Here is a 21165-nt window from a genome sequence, read left to right as displayed (position 1 = left end):
TTGAACAGTAAGGATTACAAATGGCTAAACCACAAAAAAGAAAGGAAAACAAAAAACCCTTAAAGGTGCAATTTAAAATTGGTGCTTTGATAAGTAGCTTGTGTCAACATAACACTGGTTTGTCCCAATAGGTAAGTGATTTTAACAAGCAGCAGAAACATGCGTCTTCAGAAAACCTTCAAGTTTTGCTCAAGATTACTTAAAGAATGACAAAAGTCTGGCTCCTTGGAAGAAAAATATAAATAAATGAGGGGTGAGACTTTTGCACAGTACTGCAGTCATGACATTAATTAATTAATCAATTTTAGGACTGTTAGATTCTGCATCTTATGATATTCTTTAACATGCTGATGGGTGGGTTGGTTATTTGATTCATCAATCATGATGAATCTACTTTTTGTCTTTGGTGTATTATTGACCAAAAATTTGTTCAGAGTATAAATTACTAACTGAAAAATGTCTTTTACATAATTCTGCTTTTTGGTTTGCTCTGTTCCTTACTTTTTGCCTCAATTATTTCCTTTTTTTCATCTGTATTTTTGCAAACGGCTCTACAAAAAAAGAGGGAATTAAGCCCAAAATGTACTATTTGTTACATAAAGAAGGGGGCGCGGTCTAGCTTTCACGTCGGTTTGACAGCCGTTTTTAACCGACGAAGAAGAAGATGACGGCGACGAAAACAAAGCGACGCTCATAAGTCACCTCTCAATATTATCGTAACTTCAACCTAATTTTTTTTTCATACCGAGCGTTGTTTTCTCCAAATTCATACTAACCCCACATTGGATTCACGTAACCCAACCAGTTAGCTTGTTCTAACTAGCGACGGACATTTTATTTAACAGCATATGATATCAAAATATTAGCCAGCGACTAGCCTGTCATCAGTTAGCTGACAGAAGCCAGACAGTTAGCTTAGCTCCAGCAGAGATATCTGACGTAGCTTTGAGTTCAGAGCCCTTTAGGGGTGAAGCTTTAGTTTAAGTCTTGTTCCAGAAAAACCCGAAACATGTCGGATGATTATGAATTAAGCGACGACCCGAACATGATGAGAATGGAGGAGGATGGAGAGGCGAACAGTGACGACCCGATGTCAGCAGCGGGGGACTGTGGCCTTATGGGGGGCGAGGCCGAAGGATCAAGGATCGACGCCAGTAAAAACGAGGAGGATGAAGGGTATGGTGATGGTGAAGGGTGGATAGACTCAGGTTCACTGTTGATAATCGAAAAGATGCTGTAGCTGCAGGACCGGATTTTTGCAGGACCTGGCATTGTTATTGTTGGGTACTACTTTATTCATTAGGAGGGGTGATTATTTTAACAAGCATTCATAAACTAAACATTACACTAGAACGATTTCCGAGGTGTTTGAGTGTTACCGGTTTGCTATTTTAAAAGTTTGGGTTTTAAAAGGAAATGTTAGACTAAAGTAAGTGATATTTTCAAATATCATTTACTTTTGAATGTTTGTTATTATTTTCAGTTTTCTGTTTAGAAAAACAGCTTTGCCTGTTGTTCAGAAAATCAAAGTATGGATGTCAAAGGAGCTTGCAAAGAAAAGCTTCTTGACTTCTTTAAGTTGCTTGAAGACGTTTCACCTCTCATCCGTGAAGCTTCTTCAGTTCTAAGGTCAAATGGTGGAGAGTCCCAGATATAAATCTAGTGGGAGTAACCCCCCACAGAGGGACAAAAGGACCCCCTGATGATCCTCTAATCGCCTGAGCCAAGGTGTGAAACTGGGTGTGGGTCCCAATCAGCCAGAGTTTCGGGTGAGTTCATTGTGAAACCTGGCCCCACCTTATGCGAATTCCTGAGATCAGATGGCCCAGGATGTGAGTGGGCGTTAAGGCGTCTGGGAAGGGATCTCAAAACTGGATTATAGATGGCAGAGAGTTGGTGTCGTAAACCCCCGCCTCTGTTCAAAGATGGTCGCTCACAGTGGACATAGATGGCTTCTTTCACTCCTCTTTCAAACCATCTGTCCTCTCTGTCCAAAATGTGAACATTGGCATCCTCGAAAGAATGTCCTTTATCCTTAAGATGCAGATGGACTGCTGAGTCTTGTCCTGTGGAGGTGGCTCTTCTGTGTTGTGCCATGCGCTTGTGAAGTGGCTGTTTGGTCTCTCCAATGTAGAGGTCTGGGCATTCCTCACTGCACTGTACAGCATACACCACATTGTTAAGTTTGTGTTTTGGCGTTTTGTCTTTCGGGTGAACCAGTTTCTGTCTGAGCGTGTTGCTGGGTCTGAAATGCACCGGGATGTCATGCTTGGAGAAAACTCTCCTGAGTTTTTCTGATACACCGGCTACATAGGGGATGACAATGTTCAGACAGACGCAACAACAACCGCTGTACAGTGCAGCGAGGAATGCCCAGACCTCGCATAAGGTGGGGCCAGGTTTCACAATGAACTCACCCGAAACTCTGGCTGATTGGGACCCACACCCAGTTTCACACCTTGGCTCAGGCGATTAGAGGATCATCAGGGGGTCCTTTTGTCCCTCTGTGGGGGGTTACTCCCACTAGGTTTATATCTGGGACTCTCCACCATTTGACCTTAGAACTGAATAAGCTTCTCGGATGAGAGGTGAAACGTCTTCAAGTAACTTAAAGAAGTCCAGACGCTTTTCTTTGCAAGCTCCTTTGACTACGATGACCTGGATGACTGAGAACCTTCACAAAGTATGGATGCATATACAGAGTATTGGTTTGTTATTGTCCTGTGGTGTGACAGAAAATGATGCAAAGAATAGGGTGAAGTATAGGCAAATTATCCGTTTTAGCGACGTCCAATGGGAGCACTAAAAAGAAGAAGATTGCATTAGATTACCAATCATTGATATTGGCTAATAATTAGCAAATGTTTAAGTGTTGGCAATATCAATCAAAAGTGGAGCTAATGGTTCCAAAATTGTATGAAGAGCATACATTACAGTGCAGGATTTTTGTTTCCCTTTTTAGGAAAGGTGGGAAATAAAACCCAAAATAAAGTCACAAGACTTACAAAATATATATATCGCCATCAGCTGTGAGTCACAGTCCTTTTATATCAACCTGGTCACTGAATCCCTTAATTAAAAAGAATTAGAACAGGTTCAATTTAGGGAATATCTTAACATTTTATCACTGCAGTTGTAAACAAAACCATCTTTCTTGATAATAACACTGCACTGGTTGGTTGCAGGTCTACAGTACTTCACTGGTGGATTTATATGCATGGTTTTCCTTGCAATAAAGTGATTGATTCTGATATAGAAAGGGGTTTTGGACTTACACCATTTAAAAATCACCATCACTTTAAAATAACAAAACAATTACCCCACGTTTCATGATTATAGTTGAATTTACTCAAGAATAAATACATTTCTCTTTATCAAATGGTCATAAACAACAGAAAGATGTTAACAGGCTTCTGTTAAGAAAGGGAACAGATTCTTTGCCCTATTTTAATATGGACAAAACATGTTTATATGTGAAGGCCCATTTTGAGCTAAGAAAAACCCTTGTATGTGTTCACATTTTGATTGCACATAAAAGATTAAATCAGGTCCTCATTAGTCACCTAATGAATGGAGAATCTGCTGTGTTTGATATTGTATTGTCTGGATGTAAATTGATGATAAATTACTTACTAAGCAAGTTACATAGATTACTTGTAGCAAATGAGGGGACCTTTGAGCAGCCCAGCTGTTTAAAGAAGCTTGCATACAGTGGGGCAAAAAAGTACTTAGTCAGCCACCGATTGTGCAAGTTCCCCCACTTAAAATGATGACAGAGGTCAGTAATTTGCACCAGAGGTACACTTCAACTGTGAGAGACAGAATGTGAAAAAAAATCCATGAATTCACATGGTAGGATTTGTAAAGAATTTATTCGTAAATTAGGGTGGAAAATAAGTATTTGGTCACCTCAAACAAGGAAAATCTCTGGCTCTCACAGACCTGTAACGTCTCCTGTAAGAAGCTTTTCTGTCCCCCACTTGTTACCTGTATGAATGGCACCTGTTTGAACTCATCATCTGTATAAAAGACACCTGTCCACAGCCTCAAACAGTCAGACTCCAAACTCCGCCATGGCCAAGACCAAAGAGCTTTGGAAGGACACCAGGAAAAGTATTGTAGACCTGCACCAGACTGGGAAGAGTGAATCTACAATAGGCAAGCAGCTTGGTGTGAAAAAATCAACTGTGGGAGCAATCATCAGAAAATGGAAGACATACAAGACCACTGATAATCTCCCTCGATCTGGGGCTCCACGCAAGATCTCATCCCGTGGGGTCAAAATGATCATGAGAACGGTGAGCAAAGATCCCAGAACCACACGGGGGGACCTGGTGAATGACCTGCAGAGAGCTGGGACCAAAGTAACAAAGGTCACCATCAGTAACACACTACAACGGCAGGGAATCAAATCCCGCAGTGCCAGACGTGTTCCGCTGCTGAAGCCAGTGCATGTCCAGGCCCGTCTGAAGTTTGCCAGAGAGCACATGGATGATACAGCAGAGGATTGGGAGAATGTCATGTGGTCAGATGAAACCAAAGTAGAACTTTTTGGTATAAACTCAACTCGTCGTGTTTGGAGGAAGAAGAATACTGAGTTGCATCCCAAGAACACCATACCTACTGTGAAGCATGGGGGTGGAAACATCATGCTATGGGGCTGTTTTTCTGCCAAGGGGACAGGACGACTGATCCGTGTTAAGGACAGAATGAATGGGGCCATGTATCGTGAGATTTTGAGCCAAAACCTCCTTCCATCAGTGAGAACTTTGAAGATGAAATGAGGCTGGGTCTTCCAACATGACAATGATCCAAAACACACCGCCCGGGCAACAAAGGAGTGGCTCCGTAAGAAGCATTTGAAAGTCCTGGAGTGGCCTAGCCAGTCTCCAGACCTCAACCCCATAGAAAATCTGTGGCGGGAGTTGAAAGTCTGTGTTGCTTGGCGACAGCCCCAAAACATCACTGCTCTCGAGAAGATCTGCATGGAGGAATGGGCCAAAATACCAGCTACTGTGTGTGCAAACCTGGTAAAGACCTATAGTAAACGTTTGACCTCTGTTATTGCCAACAAAGGTTATGTTACAAAGTATTGAGTTGTATTTTTGTTATTGACCAAATACTTATTTTCCACCCTGATTTACGAATAAATTCTTTACAAATCCTACCATGTGGATTCATGGATTTTTTTTTTCACATTCTGTCTCTCACAGTTGAAGTGTACCTCTGGTGCAAATTACTGACCTCTGTCATCATTTTAAGTGGGGGAACTTGCACAATCGGTGGCTGACTAAATACTTTTTTGCCCCACTGTAGAGATCTTATAAAGCAGTCTCAACACATAGACACCACCTGCTTATTTTTGTGTGATTTGTCAACAGGAAGATGTTTGTTGGAGGCCTCAGCTGGGACACGACTAAGAAGGACCTGAAAGATTACTTTTCAAAGTTTGGGGAAGTGGTAGACTGCACGTTAAAGCTGGACCCCATGACTGGACGGTCAAGGGGTTTTGGGTTTGTGCTCTTCAAAGAACCTGAAAGTGTTGATAAGGTATTATCCTGTTCACATAAGGGGATGTGTGTGGTTTTTTTTTTTAATTACCAGTAAATTTGCTTTTCTAACAGACATGAACTTGCTGTGATTGTGCAGTTTCATGTCTGTGTGGGTGGCTTTTTTTTTTTTTCAGTTTTATTTAATGATTAGCAGAAAATTTTAATATTTGGCCTTTTTTGGCAATTTGGATTTAAATTAGAATGAATGTAACTATACTACTGCGCGGTTTATGAATACAACCTATAAAGTTTGAGCTCAATGATGCCCAAACAATCAAACATCCGTTCCGCTAAATCAAAATGAAAGATGAAATATTCACGTATGTACATTTTTGTCAATGGTCTATATTGCTTTACAGGTTGCCTCACAGAAAGAACATAAACTTAATGGGAAGGTGATTGACCCCAAAAAAGCCAAGGCCATGAAGAGCAAGGAGCCAGTAAAGAAGATCTTTGTTGGTGGTCTCTCTCCTGACACTCCTGAAGAGAAAGTCAGAGAGTATTTTGGTGCCTTCGGAGAGGTGAGTGACTTGTGAAAATTAGATTTTGTTTGATCTTTTTCCCCACTTGTTCTGTGTGGCTCTGCAGGGCTCCTATTTGCCCATTAAATTATGTCTTAATGTGAACAGGTGGAGTCCGTTGAGCTTCCCATGGAGAACAAAACAAACAAAAGGAGAGGCTTCTGTTTCATCACATTCAAGGAGGAGGAGCCAGTAAAGAAGATTATGGAAAAAAAGTACCACAATATTGGATTAAGCAAGGTACAGTCCTTTTCTTTTAGGTCCTATATTATGTGTTTTTATTTTTCAGAATTTCCCCCCTTTTTATATGTAGAAAAAAGTCTGCGATGCATATGTTGAAAAGCTGTATGTCTTCTCTCACTCAGTCTCTCCCTACCGTTCTGTCTCTATTACAAATAAATAAATGAAACATTAATACATTAATTTTAAAAAACCCCGTTAGTTTACCTGAACTGAGGCCACTCTCATTGTCTTATCAAAGCAGCCAGACTCCACTTATAAATTTTATAGCTGATCAACCTGTTGCTTTACTGCTGCATCAAAAGGTTCGTTTATGTGACTTTGGTGTTTTAACATGATAATTATGAATCAAACTAAGGTGTTAAACACCAGAGCCACACAGCAGCGACGTGACAGCAACTAAAGCAGCCCTGTTCTTTTCAAATGTAGATAATGTGGCTAACATAATTGTTAGCTTTGACTGTATACACAGTCAAAGCGTGTCAAAGCTCTGGGGAAAAAGAAATGCTGAGGATAGTGACTTTGTGGAATTATTACAGACAGATTAGTAACCTTTTAAAAAGTACTGTGTGGGTGTTACTTTATATGCTTCAGTGCACTTAAACTCATCTGGCTTTCTGTTAGCATTTACATCTGTTTGCTTCTTTTCTAATCTCTGTACTCATTCAAATTTACAATAACTGTGCACTCATGGGTATATTTTTTGGATTCTGTTGTAAGACAAGAGAACTGCTTTGAAACATTGACTTTAATGTGGTCCATTACTAACGGAAAGCTGTTTACCAAGAGGCAGCTCCCCACCAATGAAATTTAGATTTTTGTAACTGCAGCACTTTGTTGGACAAACTTTGCATTTATATATGTGAAAAAACAAAGATCGTGCAGACAATTTGGCTGTATTTTAAAGTAAGAGTGGTGTGCAGGGAGAAAGTTGGAAGCTACAGTGTGTCTCATTCTGGTCTGTTTGACAGCAGTATAGTGTAAATGAGCTGGGCTGCTCCTATTGGCTGCTTCTAACTGTCACTCACAGACCCTTCTTTAAAGGGGCGGATGCACAACCAATCCTAATTTAATTTAAAGCTACAGACACTGAAATTGAAATGTGTGTGTGTGTATACATACCTGCAAGAGGTGTGTGTATGTATGTATATATATATATATATATATATATATATATATATATATATATATATATATATATATAAAATGTGTACGAACATGGAAGACTTGTGTGAATTTGTGGTGAATTATGGGACCTTAATTTGACTTAATCTGGTAATTTCTTATAGTGTGAAATAAAAGTGGCGATGTCTAAGGAGCAGTACCAACAGCAGCAGTATTGGGGTGGCAGAGGAGGATATTCATCTAGGTCTCGGGGAAGAGGTGGTGAGTGTAGACTGTTTTGCATAACTTCTTGCAGGTAAAGATATTTATAAAGCTTACTTGTACAAACTGTGCAAAAAAGTGTTTTCTGTTCTTAAAGATAACAAAGCTTTCTCCTCTGCTAGGCTTGTTATGTAAATGTGATGGTAAAACAGTAATTAAAAAACAAACAAACTAAAAACACACACATACAAAATTCTTAACTGTTTTACATTTCTGGGATGTAAATCACAAGATTAGCAGTTAAGTCTGCTCTCAATCTAACAGTCTGATTTAATAATAGAAGATGAGGTTTGACAGTTTCATTTTTAGTTTGAAACACAGGTCAGTTTATGTCAACTTGGTGTCTGTTTTTTGTTTCAGGCCCAAATCAAAATTGGAACCAGGGTTATGGCAACTACTGGAATCAAGGCTATGGAAATTATGGCAACTATGGTTACGGTAATCAAGGCTATGGAGGATATGGTGGCTATGATTACTCTGGTTACAACAACTATTATGGCTATGGTGACTACAACAGTGAGTATAGTTTTACGGCCAGTTTTTTTTCTACTTTTGAAACAATACAAACGTGTGAAATTTCCACTTTGTTCACATGTGCAGATCAATCTGGTGGTTATGGCAAGTCGCCACGACGTGGTGGTCACACGAACAGTTACAAGCCGTATTAATAGGGGAAACCCTCCTCTTGAAATAGGTATGTAATAGTACATATATACTTTTTTGCTTTTAAACTTAAAGTAGTTTTATATTTACTTTGATGTTTGGTAACATTATGCATAATTTCCTCCATAAATTTCTTTTTCTCAGCACCCTGAAGTGCTTTACAGTAGTGGTAACATAGAGGCTACGCTCTTGTGGCGATTATTTTAACAGCCGGCTTCTGCTGCCTCTTTTGCATCTTCTCTTTTTTTTTTAAACTGTAAAGTTAACAGGTAATGTACTGCTACTACAGTAAATGGATGCCAAAGTTAAGGATGTGCAAGGAAACAGAAGGAAGTATGTTGTCTCCTAACTCTGACATACCTTGTTTGTACCTGCCAGCGGAGCTTCCTTGCAGGCCATGAGCTGACTCCCAGATACTCTCAGGGCCCGCTCAATGCGGACCGGGTATGAGAAGCATACGCTCTCGAATGCTGCCATTTGGTATGGTCTTCCAACATCCTGTATCAGCATTTCTAAACTAAACAATATGGGACACGTCCAGCTTTGTCATCTTTCTTTCAATTTTTTAATTTCTTTGCAATTGTTTGTAATGTAAAACGTAAAATATACATATGTAATTGTCATTTTTTACAGGCCCTTACTCCCCCACAAGTAATAATTATAAATCTGAAAAAATAACTTTGTTTTTTAAAGGATACATACAGCTTTCTCTGGACTTTCCAGTTCCTAATGTTAATATATGCATCCCTAATCTTAATTAAAATGCTTGTTTCTTTATTTAGCTCTTGTAGCCAGTAGTCCATGAGCTAAAACCTGGTTCGTATTTGGACTCTACTGTGCTGGGGGATAAAGTGCTTTAATTTGTGTACATGTATTGTTCTGTTTTGTGTTACTCACAGCGATGGAAAAGGCTCCTCCTTTTGTTAATTTTCCTGTAACAAATTTTCCTCTTATAACCTTTGGTAAAATGAGAAGAATCAAAGTGTCACTACATCTCCAGAAAATTTGCATGTAATGCTTTCTTTAATGTGTATTTTTGACCAATCTGAACATTTCTTCCATTTAGTATTTTGGCTTTGACTTCTTCAATTTAATGCACTTCAAGATCTCTAGCTTAACTTTCTAACTTTTTATGTAATATGTTAAAATAATCAGTTTGGGTTTTTTCTTATAGTTTTTTTTATTACATTGGACATTATAAACACAGGGGATTCCTATTGTTTTGCAATCTTACCCTCTTTGTTTGTCTATAGCTGATTTATTGTTGTTTGTTTTTCATAGGTTTCAGAGTGATGAAAGTCTACCGTGCGCTGTTGGAGCGTTGGCCAGAGAGATGATGGCATCCAGCAAAGATTACTTAGCTAGTTGTAAGACAGTAATTGAAGAACACCGAGACCTACAGTACATTTTCTCCTATACCTACTGAGTATTTCATTGTTATGCATTTATTTGGATTGCTGCAATGTTTGATCAGTTTGCTTTCCTCATCCCTTCGTTTTTTGTACTTATGTCCAAATGCTAACTTGTGAACTGCTTCATATATTCCATGACTGAAATGTAACATTGGTTGGAACAAATCACTCACATATTCAGTAATGTGGTAGCAAAGATACAAAATGTGTTATTACAATTCATTATCTTTATCATATTCATCAATCATATATTAAATATGTTATTACAGAGTTTGACAGTCATAAACATACAATATATATACAGTGTATTGGACATGAAGAAATGCGACAAATAAAAATAAACACATTTGAATTTCTGTTCCATTAATAGAGTGGTTTTATGTCACACACGTAAGACTGTTGGAGTGTTAAAGTATTTCAGCTAACTTCATATCACTTCAATCTCTGCTGCTCTCAATTTCTTTTTCACATTATGTTGTCACAAAATAACATAATCAACAATCATTAGCCCTTTAAATTTACATGTCTTTGCTTAAGCTGAAGTGATCACTTGCAAGAGTAATTCAAATGCCGGTAAGCGCCATGTTTGTAGCTTTCAGCCTTGAGTAGGTAAACGTGGAATTTATATAACTTTTGTGGCAGCAAGGATGATGAGGATGATGATGATCAGCACAATCACACCGATTAGGATCATCATTTTAACATTTTTCCACCAGTATTTTCTGGCCACCCTTGTGGATGTTCTCTGGAATGAGTCAGCCTGAAAAGAAAAAAAACTGCCAAATTAAACCCTGATATTTGAGGAAGCACATGCGTCGTTTAAAGACAAGCAATCTCCAGAAGCCCTATAAAGCATCAACCATTTGCAAGCTTTAGAGATGAACACGAAGGTTTCTGATTGAGTGATTACAAAGTGATGAAGAATGATGAATGGATAATTAAAACAGGGACCCTAAAATACTAGAAGAACAAACTGAGTTTTTGTTTCCCAAGGATGGTTACATGTATTGCAAAGATGTAAATGTGCATGAAATACTGAAATATTAAGTATCTAGTGAGAACAAGTTACCATACATATATAAATAATTGAGATGAAATAGATACTAAACTAAAGGGGTGACCGCAGTAGTGTATAACTGTTTAAACATCCTAGCTAAAAGTAACAATAAAACATTTAAAAGTGGGTGAGCGGTAAAAAAGAAATGTAGTTGAATAGCTGAAACAGGTAGCAATGTGTGGGTTATTTTACAAATTTGGTCTGTAAATGAAAGCAAAAGAAAACAAAGGTTTATAGGGGAACTGGAAACTGCTAGGGACGTTTCCCTAATCAGACAACAAACTGTAAAGGTTAGGAAACTGCTTTAGTGTCAAATAAGGCATTTTATTATGACTATATGTATCAGGAGCAGGATTTTCTTTTTAAATCTCAACCCGTCTAGTTACAAACATACCATACTATCCCCAGAAATCATGAAATCACTCAAAGTATCTGAAAGCTTTACTTTATGAACAAAAAGCATAAATATGCTTTGTAGCACAGCTAAACATAATATCTTCATATATGATAAAAGATAAAATGGATTCAAGCTTCTTCCTAAAAGGCCCACGATCGGATACTTACAGACGCCTGCAGGTCATCCGTCTTCCCAATCAGATCATCTAATCTGTCGCCTCTCTCCAGCACTTTGTTGATGTTGTCTGTCAGAATAACTTTAACCTCATTTACCTGACCTTGCACTTGGTCAAGCTTAGAGGCCGGAACAGCGGGAGTTGGCTGAGAATGTTGGTCAGCCTGTGAAAAATGGTGGAAATTGATTCACTTTTAGTGCTGTTGGTCCCTTATCCAAACATTTACTACCATGTGTATGCCACTACAGGTCTGCCGGGCAAATGGCGGTGCTACAGTCCCTGTATAAGTTATTTCTAAGAACCAAACCTTACTTCCTGCAACTGTGCTAACAGGAAAAAGTGCTGTCAAGTGTCAGTAAGTTTACCAAGGCCTGTGTCACTGCCAGATGAGCACCATTGTCACAAAGTAAATTTTACTTTCAAAATTTTGATACGGGATTGTTCAATAATGTCAAGATTGACATCAAGTCACCCTCAGTCATCAATAGAAGAGCAGTATATTAGGCAAAAATGAAGTTATAGTCTAAAAATAACATCGACTTACCATAGCAACACTGTTTCCTGGTCAAAACAGCAAAATCCAGCTTCGAACAAAAAAAGGAAATCTTCAGACGAGTTCAGTCCAACTAATTTAATAAACAAACATAGAGATCTGTGTTTCGGGTCATACAGCAAAAGCTGGACAAACGTTTCCTGAAGGTTGCACCTCTTCACAGTTACTTATTAACTAACAGTTGCCGCAATCAAAGTCTCACTGTTTTACCAGAACAAGTCGCCATCACCAGAGAGAACTAAATTTAGTCGAACATGAACATGCAGTACTTTCATTTCCTGCTTTTGAGGAACTAGGCCGCTATATGATCACTACATAAGAGCAAAAACAGCCACCCTGTTTAGTTATTACAGACAAAGAAGATTGAAGTTAAGCTGGTAAATAAGTGTCTACTGGTTTTAGTTCTGTGTGGTTTACATACCATCAGCTGTCAGAGTGGTAAATGCAGGCCAGTGTTGAACTGATATGTCTGGGCAAAGTACTCTGTGTTTGCGGCAGAGGGATATTTGCAAGGCAATAAAGGGGTGTATTCACTCGGCTGCTCCACTTCATTTCCTCATCCTGTGTTGTGCAGTTTGTTATTTCACCAGTGTAGCAGCCCACACATGACAGTTTCAAAGTTCTGTTGTGAAATTATGCTTCATTCTAACATATTCAAGCGTCGGTTTAGTGCAGGTTAGCCCCTTTTTATGTAATTACTAGAAAACTTTTGAAAATATGTTATATAAAACAGGTCACAAGACGCACTATTTACCAGTGTCTGTAAGCTGTCTCATCAATGTATCATATCTATTTCTGGTCATTTTTGCATGGCCTTTGCCTTTTTAAATCGTCTTCGGTGATTCAGAAATAAAGCTGCAATATGGGATACAAGTTGAATATTATTTTAACAATATAACCGTTAGATTAACACAGTGGGTTAGCCTGCGGGGCCTGGATATGTTATGTGTGTAGGTTTTGTATGTCTTGTTTTCACACCAAATTGTGCTTCATTTACAGTTTTTTTTTTTTTTTGCTGTTTCAGCTTTCTTCCCCCACAGTGCAACACAGTAGTGTTTGTGTGCATGTGTGTTCATTTGTGTGTCATTTTTCTGCTGAAAGGACAAGGAATAACTGAAGATTGTGTAGCAGTCAAAGAAAAATAAAGCATTAGTAACACATAAATACTGAAGCCATTCAACCATTAATTCTATTTACTGAGCTCAGGATGTACTTCTCTAATAAAGAGGATCTGGGTGTGAGTTGTGGGAACTGATCATTGAGAGGGAGAATGCTTGCCAAATACTAACAGTAGCTGTGGATTACTGAAGTGGAAATAATAAAGACAAATCTTTAAGTGTGCATCAATGCTGGCTTGCTTGAAGTCACTGGTACAAAAAAGGTAGCCTTAGGCTGAAAGGGAGAGGACAGATACAGGTTGGTTACTTGCCAGATGAAGTAATGGGTAGGACTGCAAACTGAGGGGTAAAGGGAAGCAGGTGTGTGAATGGGTGTGGCTACAGATCATGGGTTAGTGCAGATAAGTGAATCAGGTGACTGGGTGAGGAGCAAAGTCTGATGGCATCTGGTGGACAGATGGAGAAGCTAAAAGAGTGAATACTGAACAGCTAAATCACAGAAGAAACTAATATTACAAGTCTTTGCATCACTAAGCATTATGTTTCTTTTCTTTAATATGAAGCATTAAAAAAAGTTGTATCCATGGTCTTAATAGGCTTATCCAGCTACAATCACAATGCAAGCAAGTAGTCATAATTAGTTGAGTTACACACAGTAAGAGATTTGAGTAAATTGCCTCTGTGTATTTCTCTTTGGAGCGCATGCTTTTATAGAACCAGTGTTTTGTCTGTAGTTTTATTATTACATGATGAACAATTAATCTAGAAAACGTGGCTCTAGAAAACTTTACATTGGGGGCAAAGAGGTCTAGGCAGTGTCGCACATGTCTCTTCAGTGAAGTAGTAAAAATCCCCTTTATGCAAGTGGAGTCAACAAAATATCCACAAAAACACTTTAAAACGATTTATTCTAATATAATCTCTTCTAAGAAAACAAACCCGATTTTTTAGGTAGGTAAGTTAAAACAGTTAGTTTTTTAAAGTAACTTTTAAGGACATAAAACTGTAAGTGGGGGGTGGGTTCAGCTGGTGGGCACCTGTAGATCCGCCCCTGCCCTGTTAAGTGGCTCAGTCTAAATATATTCCATATAATTTTAGAAGCTGGGAATGTGTTTTCTAGAAAAGTCTTCATTTGTTAGCCCAAAGCTGTGAGATACATGGAGTGGGAGTGACAAGTTCAATATAAAAAAGAAAATGCATCCCAACAGTGCCATCTTGAGGCTGCCCGAGCTTGCAAACATTCCTTCTTCAGCCATTACAGCTGTTTGCAGATCCTGAAACGGAAATTACTTCTACGGTGTGCTGATGTATCGTGTTTTCCTGCACGACTACTGATGAAAGGTTTCATCAGTTGCTTTCTGGAGTTTCTAAATCACAGTTATCTTCAACCTTCAGAGTTAATCATTGCTTTATATAATCGGCGCCGGCGAACATCACAGGCAGCTTTCACTTTATAAAGCAAACCTACATCGGTACGATTGCCCTTTGCTTCATTTTGACCCGCTGAATTCAACTTTTCTGCAGCGACTGTCGACGAGCAGAAGATGAACCAAGGTAGCGGAACCCGCAGCGGGAAGACTTTCCTGTTCACGTCGGAGTCTGTTGGAGAAGGACACTCCGGTAGGCTAGTGCTGTACTCATGTCTCACAGTGTAACGAACAATGTCCAGCTAGACATTCACACATGGATGTATCAGAGACACTTGGACATGTCTGGACATGCACACATACATTGTCTGTCCTTGTAACTCACCACAGCCGTGATGTTAGCAAACTACACAAGTGTATGGAAGATCATTTTACTCAAAACTGATATTGGGGGCAAATAATGATGGTCAATTAACACTTCAGTTATTTCCGTTAAATGAGAATATGAATGTTAAAATATTCAAAAATTTATTTTTGCGGCAGAATAATTAAATGTTATATCCTAAATTCAATTTTTTTTAAATATAAATAAAATGAGAACCTTAAATAATTAAGATGTTTTTTATAACTAACACTAGAGCGTGAAATATAATTTAAACCAAAATTGAAATTAAATATGCAAATTGCCAAAAATGTGACATAAAAATTTATTTAAAGTAGTTTTAATATTTAAACAAGATTGAAGCTTCAATACTAAACATACTTTAAACATCTTTGAAAAGAAAGCATGATAATCTCAAAAGGTGGGAGGAGAAAAATATTTATTGGAAAAGTTCAGCATTTTAGAAAATATGTTAAGTGGTTTTCTTGGTATGATTAAGTATACAATTATGATGCAAACTAAGTAGCTTGTAGAATCGCCTTTATTAGTAGTGACTTGAAATAATCTATGACTTAATTTTTCATCATTGTGGAGGAATTTTGACCCACACTTCTTTAATACATCGCTTAGTAAAAATAAACATTGTATGCACACGGGTGTTCACTGCTCGTAGACCCAAATTACACCTTTCTTGGCTGCTACTTCGAAGCACATCTGTCCTGCGTGCTGCACAACAACATTGAATATTTAGTATTTACTGCTGTTTACACTTAGCTAGATTAATGTGATGGTGTTGTGTTTAGTATGTTGCTTTGTTTTGGGGTTTTTTTTTGTCTTTTTTTGCTTGTTTTCTATTCTTCTCTCAACAGGTGATCCAGGAGATTTTTATTTTTTTTCTCCCCCCCTTTCTCACTGTCCCTCTCCCCTTCTGTTTTTCCTTTCCTTCCTCTTTCTTTCTCCCTTTCCTATCTCTCACTCATGTCTGTCCCGTCTGTAACATCTGAAAATAAAATATAATAAATAATAAAAACAAAGATCGACCAAATGGACCAATACGGCAATGCCACGATGATCCATTTGGCAAAGTAAATCCATTGGGTATCCTTGTTGGTCTTCAGACAACAATTCTGATGGCTAAAGAACCAAATGGGACAGGCGAAATAAAAAAATAAAAATAAAAAAAAAGTAAAAATAAACATTGTTATCATATTTTATATATTATTATCCTTCTACAACATATCAGGATTCAAATTGAATACAAATCTGCAGAATGTATTTATTTTATTTCACTTTACTTTATTGTTGCCCAATTAGAATTTTTTACATACTGATTTTGTGTTCACAGATAAAATGTGTGATCAGATTAGTGATGCTGTGCTCGATGCGTACCTAAGTCAAGACCCTGACTCTAAAGTGGCCTGTGGTAAGTTTCCAGTTTTATTAGATTGGCGTGATAACGTTTTCACTACTTAGTAAGATTTCCGTCAGGAATTCAACACAGAAATTCCAAATCATCTGTTATTGTTATGTGAACGATGAGAGTTGTTGGTGGAGTATGGAGCATGGATCGTGGTGTGTCAGAACTAATAGTACTAACAGATCTTTAGAGTGAATAAAGTTCAATTAGTTTTGAATGTAGCTGCAAAGGTAGGCTAATTTGGTAACTAATAATTAAACAGTGTTTGCCTTTTAGATCAAAGTTCAGGTCAGCATTTTTCTTCTGGGTTCCTCTTGGATGACGAAATAAATGCAGTTTCAGATAACAAACCATCTTCTTCCTCTCTTCCTGAGACTCGCTCACAGTATTCGTTTCAATTTTTTACAGAATGTGTGGCAAAGACTGGCATGATTTTACTAGTTGGAGAAGTAACATCCAAAGCCACGGTAGACCTCCAGACAGTCGTGCGAAACACCGTTAAGAAGATTGGCTATGATGACTCCTCAAAAGGTAAACTATGGATGAAATTGGTATTCTTTTGATTACGTGGTTTTACAGAAAGTCAGAGTCAAAGAGTGTTGCTGATATTTTTTCAACTGTGATGTGCAGGCTTTGACTACAAGACCTGCAATGTACTAGTGGCTCTGGAGCCGCAGTGTGCGGAGATCTCAGACTGTGTGTTCGAAGGCAGGGATCAGGAGGATATCGGTGCAGGGGACCAGGTTCAGTATTTGATTTTCAGCCACCATGTTTGAATAAGTATTTTGGAGTTGGGGCTAGGATTAGGAGGCCAATAATAAACACATTAATCCTTTTTTTTATGTTTTTGGTTCAGCAGCAAAGGCATAGGAAATTCATAAATCAACAATTTTGTAATTTAAAGATGAAAATATTGAAAAAAGTCATAATTCTGATTGTAACTCTTTTGACATTCAAATACTGAAAACTACCCATAAGAAACGACGTCACAACTTTCATACATATTTTTGTGTAACTCTTACTGTCTCTGATCTCTTTAATGAAGTAGAACTATTTCTTCCCAAGTAAATTATTATTTACATTTTTTTGCTATAATATTCATAAAAGATTAATGTGTGTGTGTGTGTGTGTGTGTGTGTGTATATCATGTAACCACAAGGAATTTCCAGTTTTTCAGAAATCGTGAATAAACTGATGATTGGCGCTACTCCCTCGCCTCCCTTTAGAATTTTTAAATGGTGTATTCACCGAAGGACTGTTTGAAAAACTTGATTTTTAGCACTAAATAAAAAATATGGGAAAAGGGGGTCAAGGCATTACCTTCACTACAGGGTTTCATTTACTTGGAATGACTGTGTAAGCTTATTTGTTGAGATATTCAAGTGGCAAACCAAGCAACAACTTATTTGCAAAACACTTCATATTTTTCAGAGACATAATTTGTAAATATTTGCAATTAAAGATTTAAATACAAACCGTTATGTAACTGGCCTTTCACCCTTAAGGGCTTGATGTTTGGCTATGCCACGGATGAGACTGAGGAGTGCATGCCGTTGACCCTGCTTCTGGCTCATAAACTAAACTACAGGATGAAGGAGCTGTCGCGGAATGGAGAGTGTCCTTGGATACAGCCAGACTCCAAATCACAGGTAAGCTTTTTCACAAGGAAAATCTTGCACACTTCATCTTTTTTGTGTTTTTCCTTTAATATTATGGATGAAACTATACCCTCTCTGCTTTTTGGTTTCTCTTCTGTAGGTCACCGTGGAGTATCGAGACAACATGGGAGCCATGGAGCCCCTGCGTGTCCACACTGTGGTGATCTCAGTACAGCACAGTCCTGACATCACCCTGGAGGAGATCAGATGCAACCTAATGGAGAAGGTGGTGAAGGCTGTCATTCCTGCCAAGTACCTGGATGATAACACCATCTACCATCTGCTGCCGAGTGGGAAATTCCTTTTTGGGGGTCCACAGGTTAGGAATGACTAAAGCCTGTAGTAAATTGTGATTTTCATCCGATGTGAGGGCATGAATGATATGCCTTTGACATTTTTTATACATCAACAGGGAGATGCGGGACTCACAGGACGTAAAATCATAGTGGATACCTACGGAGGATGGGGTGGGCACGGAGGAGGGGCTTTCTCTGGAAAGGACTATTCCAAAGTAGATCGGTCTGGAGCTTATGCAGCACGTTGGGTAGCCAAGTCACTTGTCAAGGCTGGACTATGCAGGCGAGCTCTCGTTCAGGTGACAATCGAATGGCATTAAGGGGATCAACGTGTAAAGAAAGTATTTCACTCTTTATTCGCATCACTGTTTTTGTGTCTAACGTGTGATAATTGGTGTCCACTCTGCCATGCTCTTAAGATCTCCTATGCTATTGGTGTGAGCCATCCACTCTCCATCTCAGTGTTTCACTACGGCACATCTAACAGAGACGAAGACGAGCTGCTGCAGATCGTACAGAAGAACTTTGATCTGAGGCCTGGAGTGATTGTGAAGTATGTGCAGTTTGTCCTAGTTGCAACTGATAAAGATAAGAGATTCTTTTATTAACAGTGTAGCACTTCGCTTTTACAGAGAGCTGGGACTGAAGAAGCCAATTTACCAGGCCACTGCCTGCTACGGTCATTTTGGCAGGAAGGAGTTCCCTTGGGAAAAGCCGAAGACTCTGGTGTTTTGAGTTTAGTGTTGAGTGTTTTCTAGTTGTGTCCTAGTAAAGTCCGCTTAGTGTCACATAATCAATAATGTCTAAATTCACCTGTTTAAATGTCTTCTCTCTGTTTAAGTGTCTCCTCATTTCTGGCTTCAAACTGCAAAAGCCGTGGCCACCACCTTTTATAACAAAGATTAATTACTATTTTTTTAATTAGAAAAAAGCAACACATTGATGTATTGTTGTATGATGGTTACTGTAAAACATCTGAAGATAAGTGTCACTTTTATACACACTGTCAAAATTCAGAATCTATATCTGTACTATACATTTATTGATTAAAAGGCTGCAATAAAAACAGACTTTTATTATAATATCATGTAACACTAATACACTAATTTGAAATACTTCAAAGATGGAGTGACCAATAAAGTATGATCTGTATCATGTAACCACCCACAAATATATACAGATACTAACCAGTCTACATATTCACTCTAAAAAAATATTGCTTTGGCTCTACCAAGTGGACATGAACATCCATCTACTTTTTCCACTTACCCAACTCCAGGTGAACTTATCCCCGACATAGGGAGACAGCCATTCACAGTCCCATTAATACCTATGTGCACGTCTTTGGACTGTAAGAGGAAGCTCGAGAAAGCATGCAGGGAAGAGGGTGAACATGCAAACTCTACACAGGAAGGCCCCAGCTGGCTCCTGGAGTCAAACCAGAACCTTCTTACTTCTTACTTAGTCCACAGTACCAACTGCCGAGCTGTCCTGGTTATGAACAGTCAAACAATCGTTTTGAGATGCATGGTGAGAACAAACAGTACACTGGCAAGGAGACGTTTATTATACCCGTTGCTAAATTCCACGAATGGACTGATAGTGATGTTCTGCAGATGCCATGCCTGGAGATGGCGCTGTTGCATCATGTGTGTGGTGGATTGACCCTTTGGCCTTGTAGCCACTCTGCTTGGTGAGTAATGTCCCCCAGAGGACATTCTTCTTGTTGATGCAAAAACATGACATACACCCACAGAGTGAACACTTACATCGGGTGTTTCCATGAAAGTGCAGCGCACAGAGAGATGAATAATACCACCATGTTGTCAGATTTCAGTCCAGAGGGGGAGTGAGTTGGAAATGTGGGGAAAAGAGAAATACATTCATTTAGTGATACTGACTTTTAAGTTCATGCAAAACGCCCTACATTTTACCATGCAGCTAAAGAACAGCCAGTTTGCAGCAAACTGGATGAATTTAATGGTTGGGAAGTGTAAAAGCTGAAACTTGTGTTTTTTATGATCACTGTGCCAAAAAGTATGTGAAAGGAAATCAGTCCAGCGAGGTGTGCAGAGGCATGAAGCAGCCACTCTGTCCTCAAGTACAGCCTTGTTTATCTAATGTGTCATCCATGCTAATGGAGAGAACAGGAGGATACTGGGTAACTCGTTATATTAAACCTTTTAAAACAATTAGACTATCATATTTAAAGGAACATAAATCACAATCTTAATATTCTGTAAATGTTAGCTTAAAAATCACAGAAATATGTCCTCTTGTAAAACAATTTATCTGAAAAGGACATCTTTATCTTTATATCGTCAATACAAAATTATACAATATTTATAATCATGGAGCTAAATTAATTTGCTGAAATCTAGATTTACATATATTGGATTTATTTATTTAGTAGTTTTTTGTTAGACAGAAGGACATAAAAACACTAACAGTTGCAATAAGCCAGGTTTTATGCATTGTGTAAACAGCTGATTCTACCTCATTGCAACATGAGAATTTTGCATAACACACTCTAAATACAGTGTTTAACTTTTCTTTTTATACTAAAAATTTATAATTAATCTTTTGCACTCAGTTTTTAGCTGTGTTGAAACATTAAACTAACAGGTATTGGTAATATGACTGTATTTAGCATTTGTGGTATTATTTTGTCACAAGATTTTTTACTATTGAGTTTAGTTCAGTGGTATATGCTTAAATCATTTTATTTCTGTTAAATCACTAACAAAAATCCTATTCAGTATATAAAAAACATTTATTGTATTTTGTATTACACTGTAAATGGTTTTTAGTCTAAACCTTAATAGTGGAAGTACTATATTGGTAAAGGTTACACTCACATGTGCAAAAGAATTCTTGTGATTTCCCTTTGATATATTTCAGAGGTGTTAAAACGACCGACTTTAGCCTTTATGCACCTATAACACCTTATAGCATTTTTCATTTAATTTCA

At 38.2% G+C, this 21165-nt stretch overlaps 3 protein-coding genes across 7 annotated transcripts; 2 read left to right on the top strand and 1 right to left on the bottom strand.

The window, feature by feature from the left end:
* The first annotated feature begins 656 nt into the window (after window positions 1–656).
* On the top strand, window positions 657–10108 carry hnrnpd (heterogeneous nuclear ribonucleoprotein D). Of its 3 annotated transcripts, XR_013970561.1 has the most exons (9): window positions 657–1176; window positions 5382–5550; window positions 5912–6073; window positions 6182–6313; window positions 7603–7699; window positions 8060–8215; window positions 8300–8393; window positions 8741–8842; window positions 9644–10108. XR_013970561.1 is itself a non-coding variant. In XM_080873491.1 (8 exons), exons 1-7 carry the CDS (start codon window positions 1010–1012, stop codon window positions 8365–8367), a joined length of 951 nt encoding a protein of 316 aa, XP_080729617.1. In that variant the 5' UTR covers window positions 657–1009; the 3' UTR covers window positions 8368–8393; window positions 9644–10108. The 3 variants fall into 3 exon arrangements, 2 of the variants coding, with proteins under 2 accessions (XP_080729617.1, XP_080729618.1); XM_080873491.1 differs by lacking the exon at window positions 8741–8842; XM_080873492.1 differs by having other exon boundaries at window positions 8741–10108.
* A 185-nt stretch (window positions 10109–10293) lies between these two features.
* Window positions 10294–12461, bottom strand: LOC308391070 (vesicle-associated membrane protein 8). 3 transcript variants are annotated; one of them, XM_080873509.1, is made up of 4 exons: window positions 12378–12461; window positions 11948–11987; window positions 11396–11566; window positions 10294–10534 (listed from the first exon to the last, which is right to left on the bottom strand). In XM_080873509.1, exons 2-4 carry the CDS (start codon window positions 11948–11950, stop codon window positions 10397–10399), a joined length of 312 nt encoding a protein of 103 aa, XP_080729635.1. In that variant the 5' UTR covers window positions 11951–11987; window positions 12378–12461; the 3' UTR covers window positions 10294–10396. The 3 variants fall into 3 exon arrangements, with proteins under 3 accessions (XP_080729635.1, XP_080729634.1, XP_080729633.1); XM_080873508.1 differs by having other exon boundaries at window positions 11948–12029; window positions 12378–12451; XM_080873507.1 differs by lacking the exon at window positions 12378–12461 and having other exon boundaries at window positions 11948–12371.
* A 1851-nt stretch (window positions 12462–14312) lies between these two features.
* Window positions 14313–19260, top strand: mat2al (methionine adenosyltransferase II, alpha-like). The gene is made up of 9 exons (XM_080875240.1): window positions 14313–14694; window positions 16169–16246; window positions 16649–16771; window positions 16871–16983; window positions 17746–17889; window positions 17999–18217; window positions 18311–18493; window positions 18614–18747; window positions 18827–19260. The coding sequence occupies exons 1-9, from the start codon at window positions 14619–14621 to the stop codon at window positions 18927–18929; spliced, it is 1173 nt and encodes a 390-aa protein (XP_080731366.1). The 5' UTR covers window positions 14313–14618; the 3' UTR covers window positions 18930–19260.
* Window positions 19261–21165: the final 1905 nt, after the last annotated feature.

The sequence above is a fragment of the Rhamphochromis sp. 'chilingali' genome (genome assembly GCF_963969265.1).
Source record: "Rhamphochromis sp. 'chilingali' genome assembly, chromosome: 2".
Taxonomy (NCBI): Eukaryota; Metazoa; Chordata; class Actinopteri; order Cichliformes; family Cichlidae; genus Rhamphochromis; species Rhamphochromis sp. 'chilingali'.
This window is presented reverse-complemented; position numbering and strand designations above follow the sequence as displayed.

Coding starts and splice junctions, on each gene's coding strand:
- hnrnpd (XM_080873491.1), top strand. CDS start 1,010: ATGTCGGATGATTATGAATTAAGCGACGACCCGAACATGATGAGAATG. Junction 5,551..5,911: donor AACCTGAAAGTGTTGATAAG/GTATTATCCTGT, acceptor ATTGCTTTACAG/GTTGCCTCACAGAAAGAACA. Junction 6,314..7,602: donor ACAATATTGGATTAAGCAAG/GTACAGTCCTTT, acceptor AATTTCTTATAG/TGTGAAATAAAAGTGGCGAT.
- LOC308391070 (XM_080873509.1), bottom strand. Junction 10,535..11,395: donor CGGATGACCTGCAGGCGTCT/GTAAGTATCCGA, acceptor TTTTCTTTTCAG/GCTGACTCATTCCAGAGAAC.
- mat2al (XM_080875240.1), top strand. CDS start 14,619: ATGAACCAAGGTAGCGGAACCCGCAGCGGGAAGACTTTCCTGTTCACG. Junction 16,984..17,745: donor ATATCGGTGCAGGGGACCAG/GTTCAGTATTTG, acceptor TTCACCCTTAAG/GGCTTGATGTTTGGCTATGC. Junction 17,890..17,998: donor AGCCAGACTCCAAATCACAG/GTAAGCTTTTTC, acceptor TCTCTTCTGTAG/GTCACCGTGGAGTATCGAGA.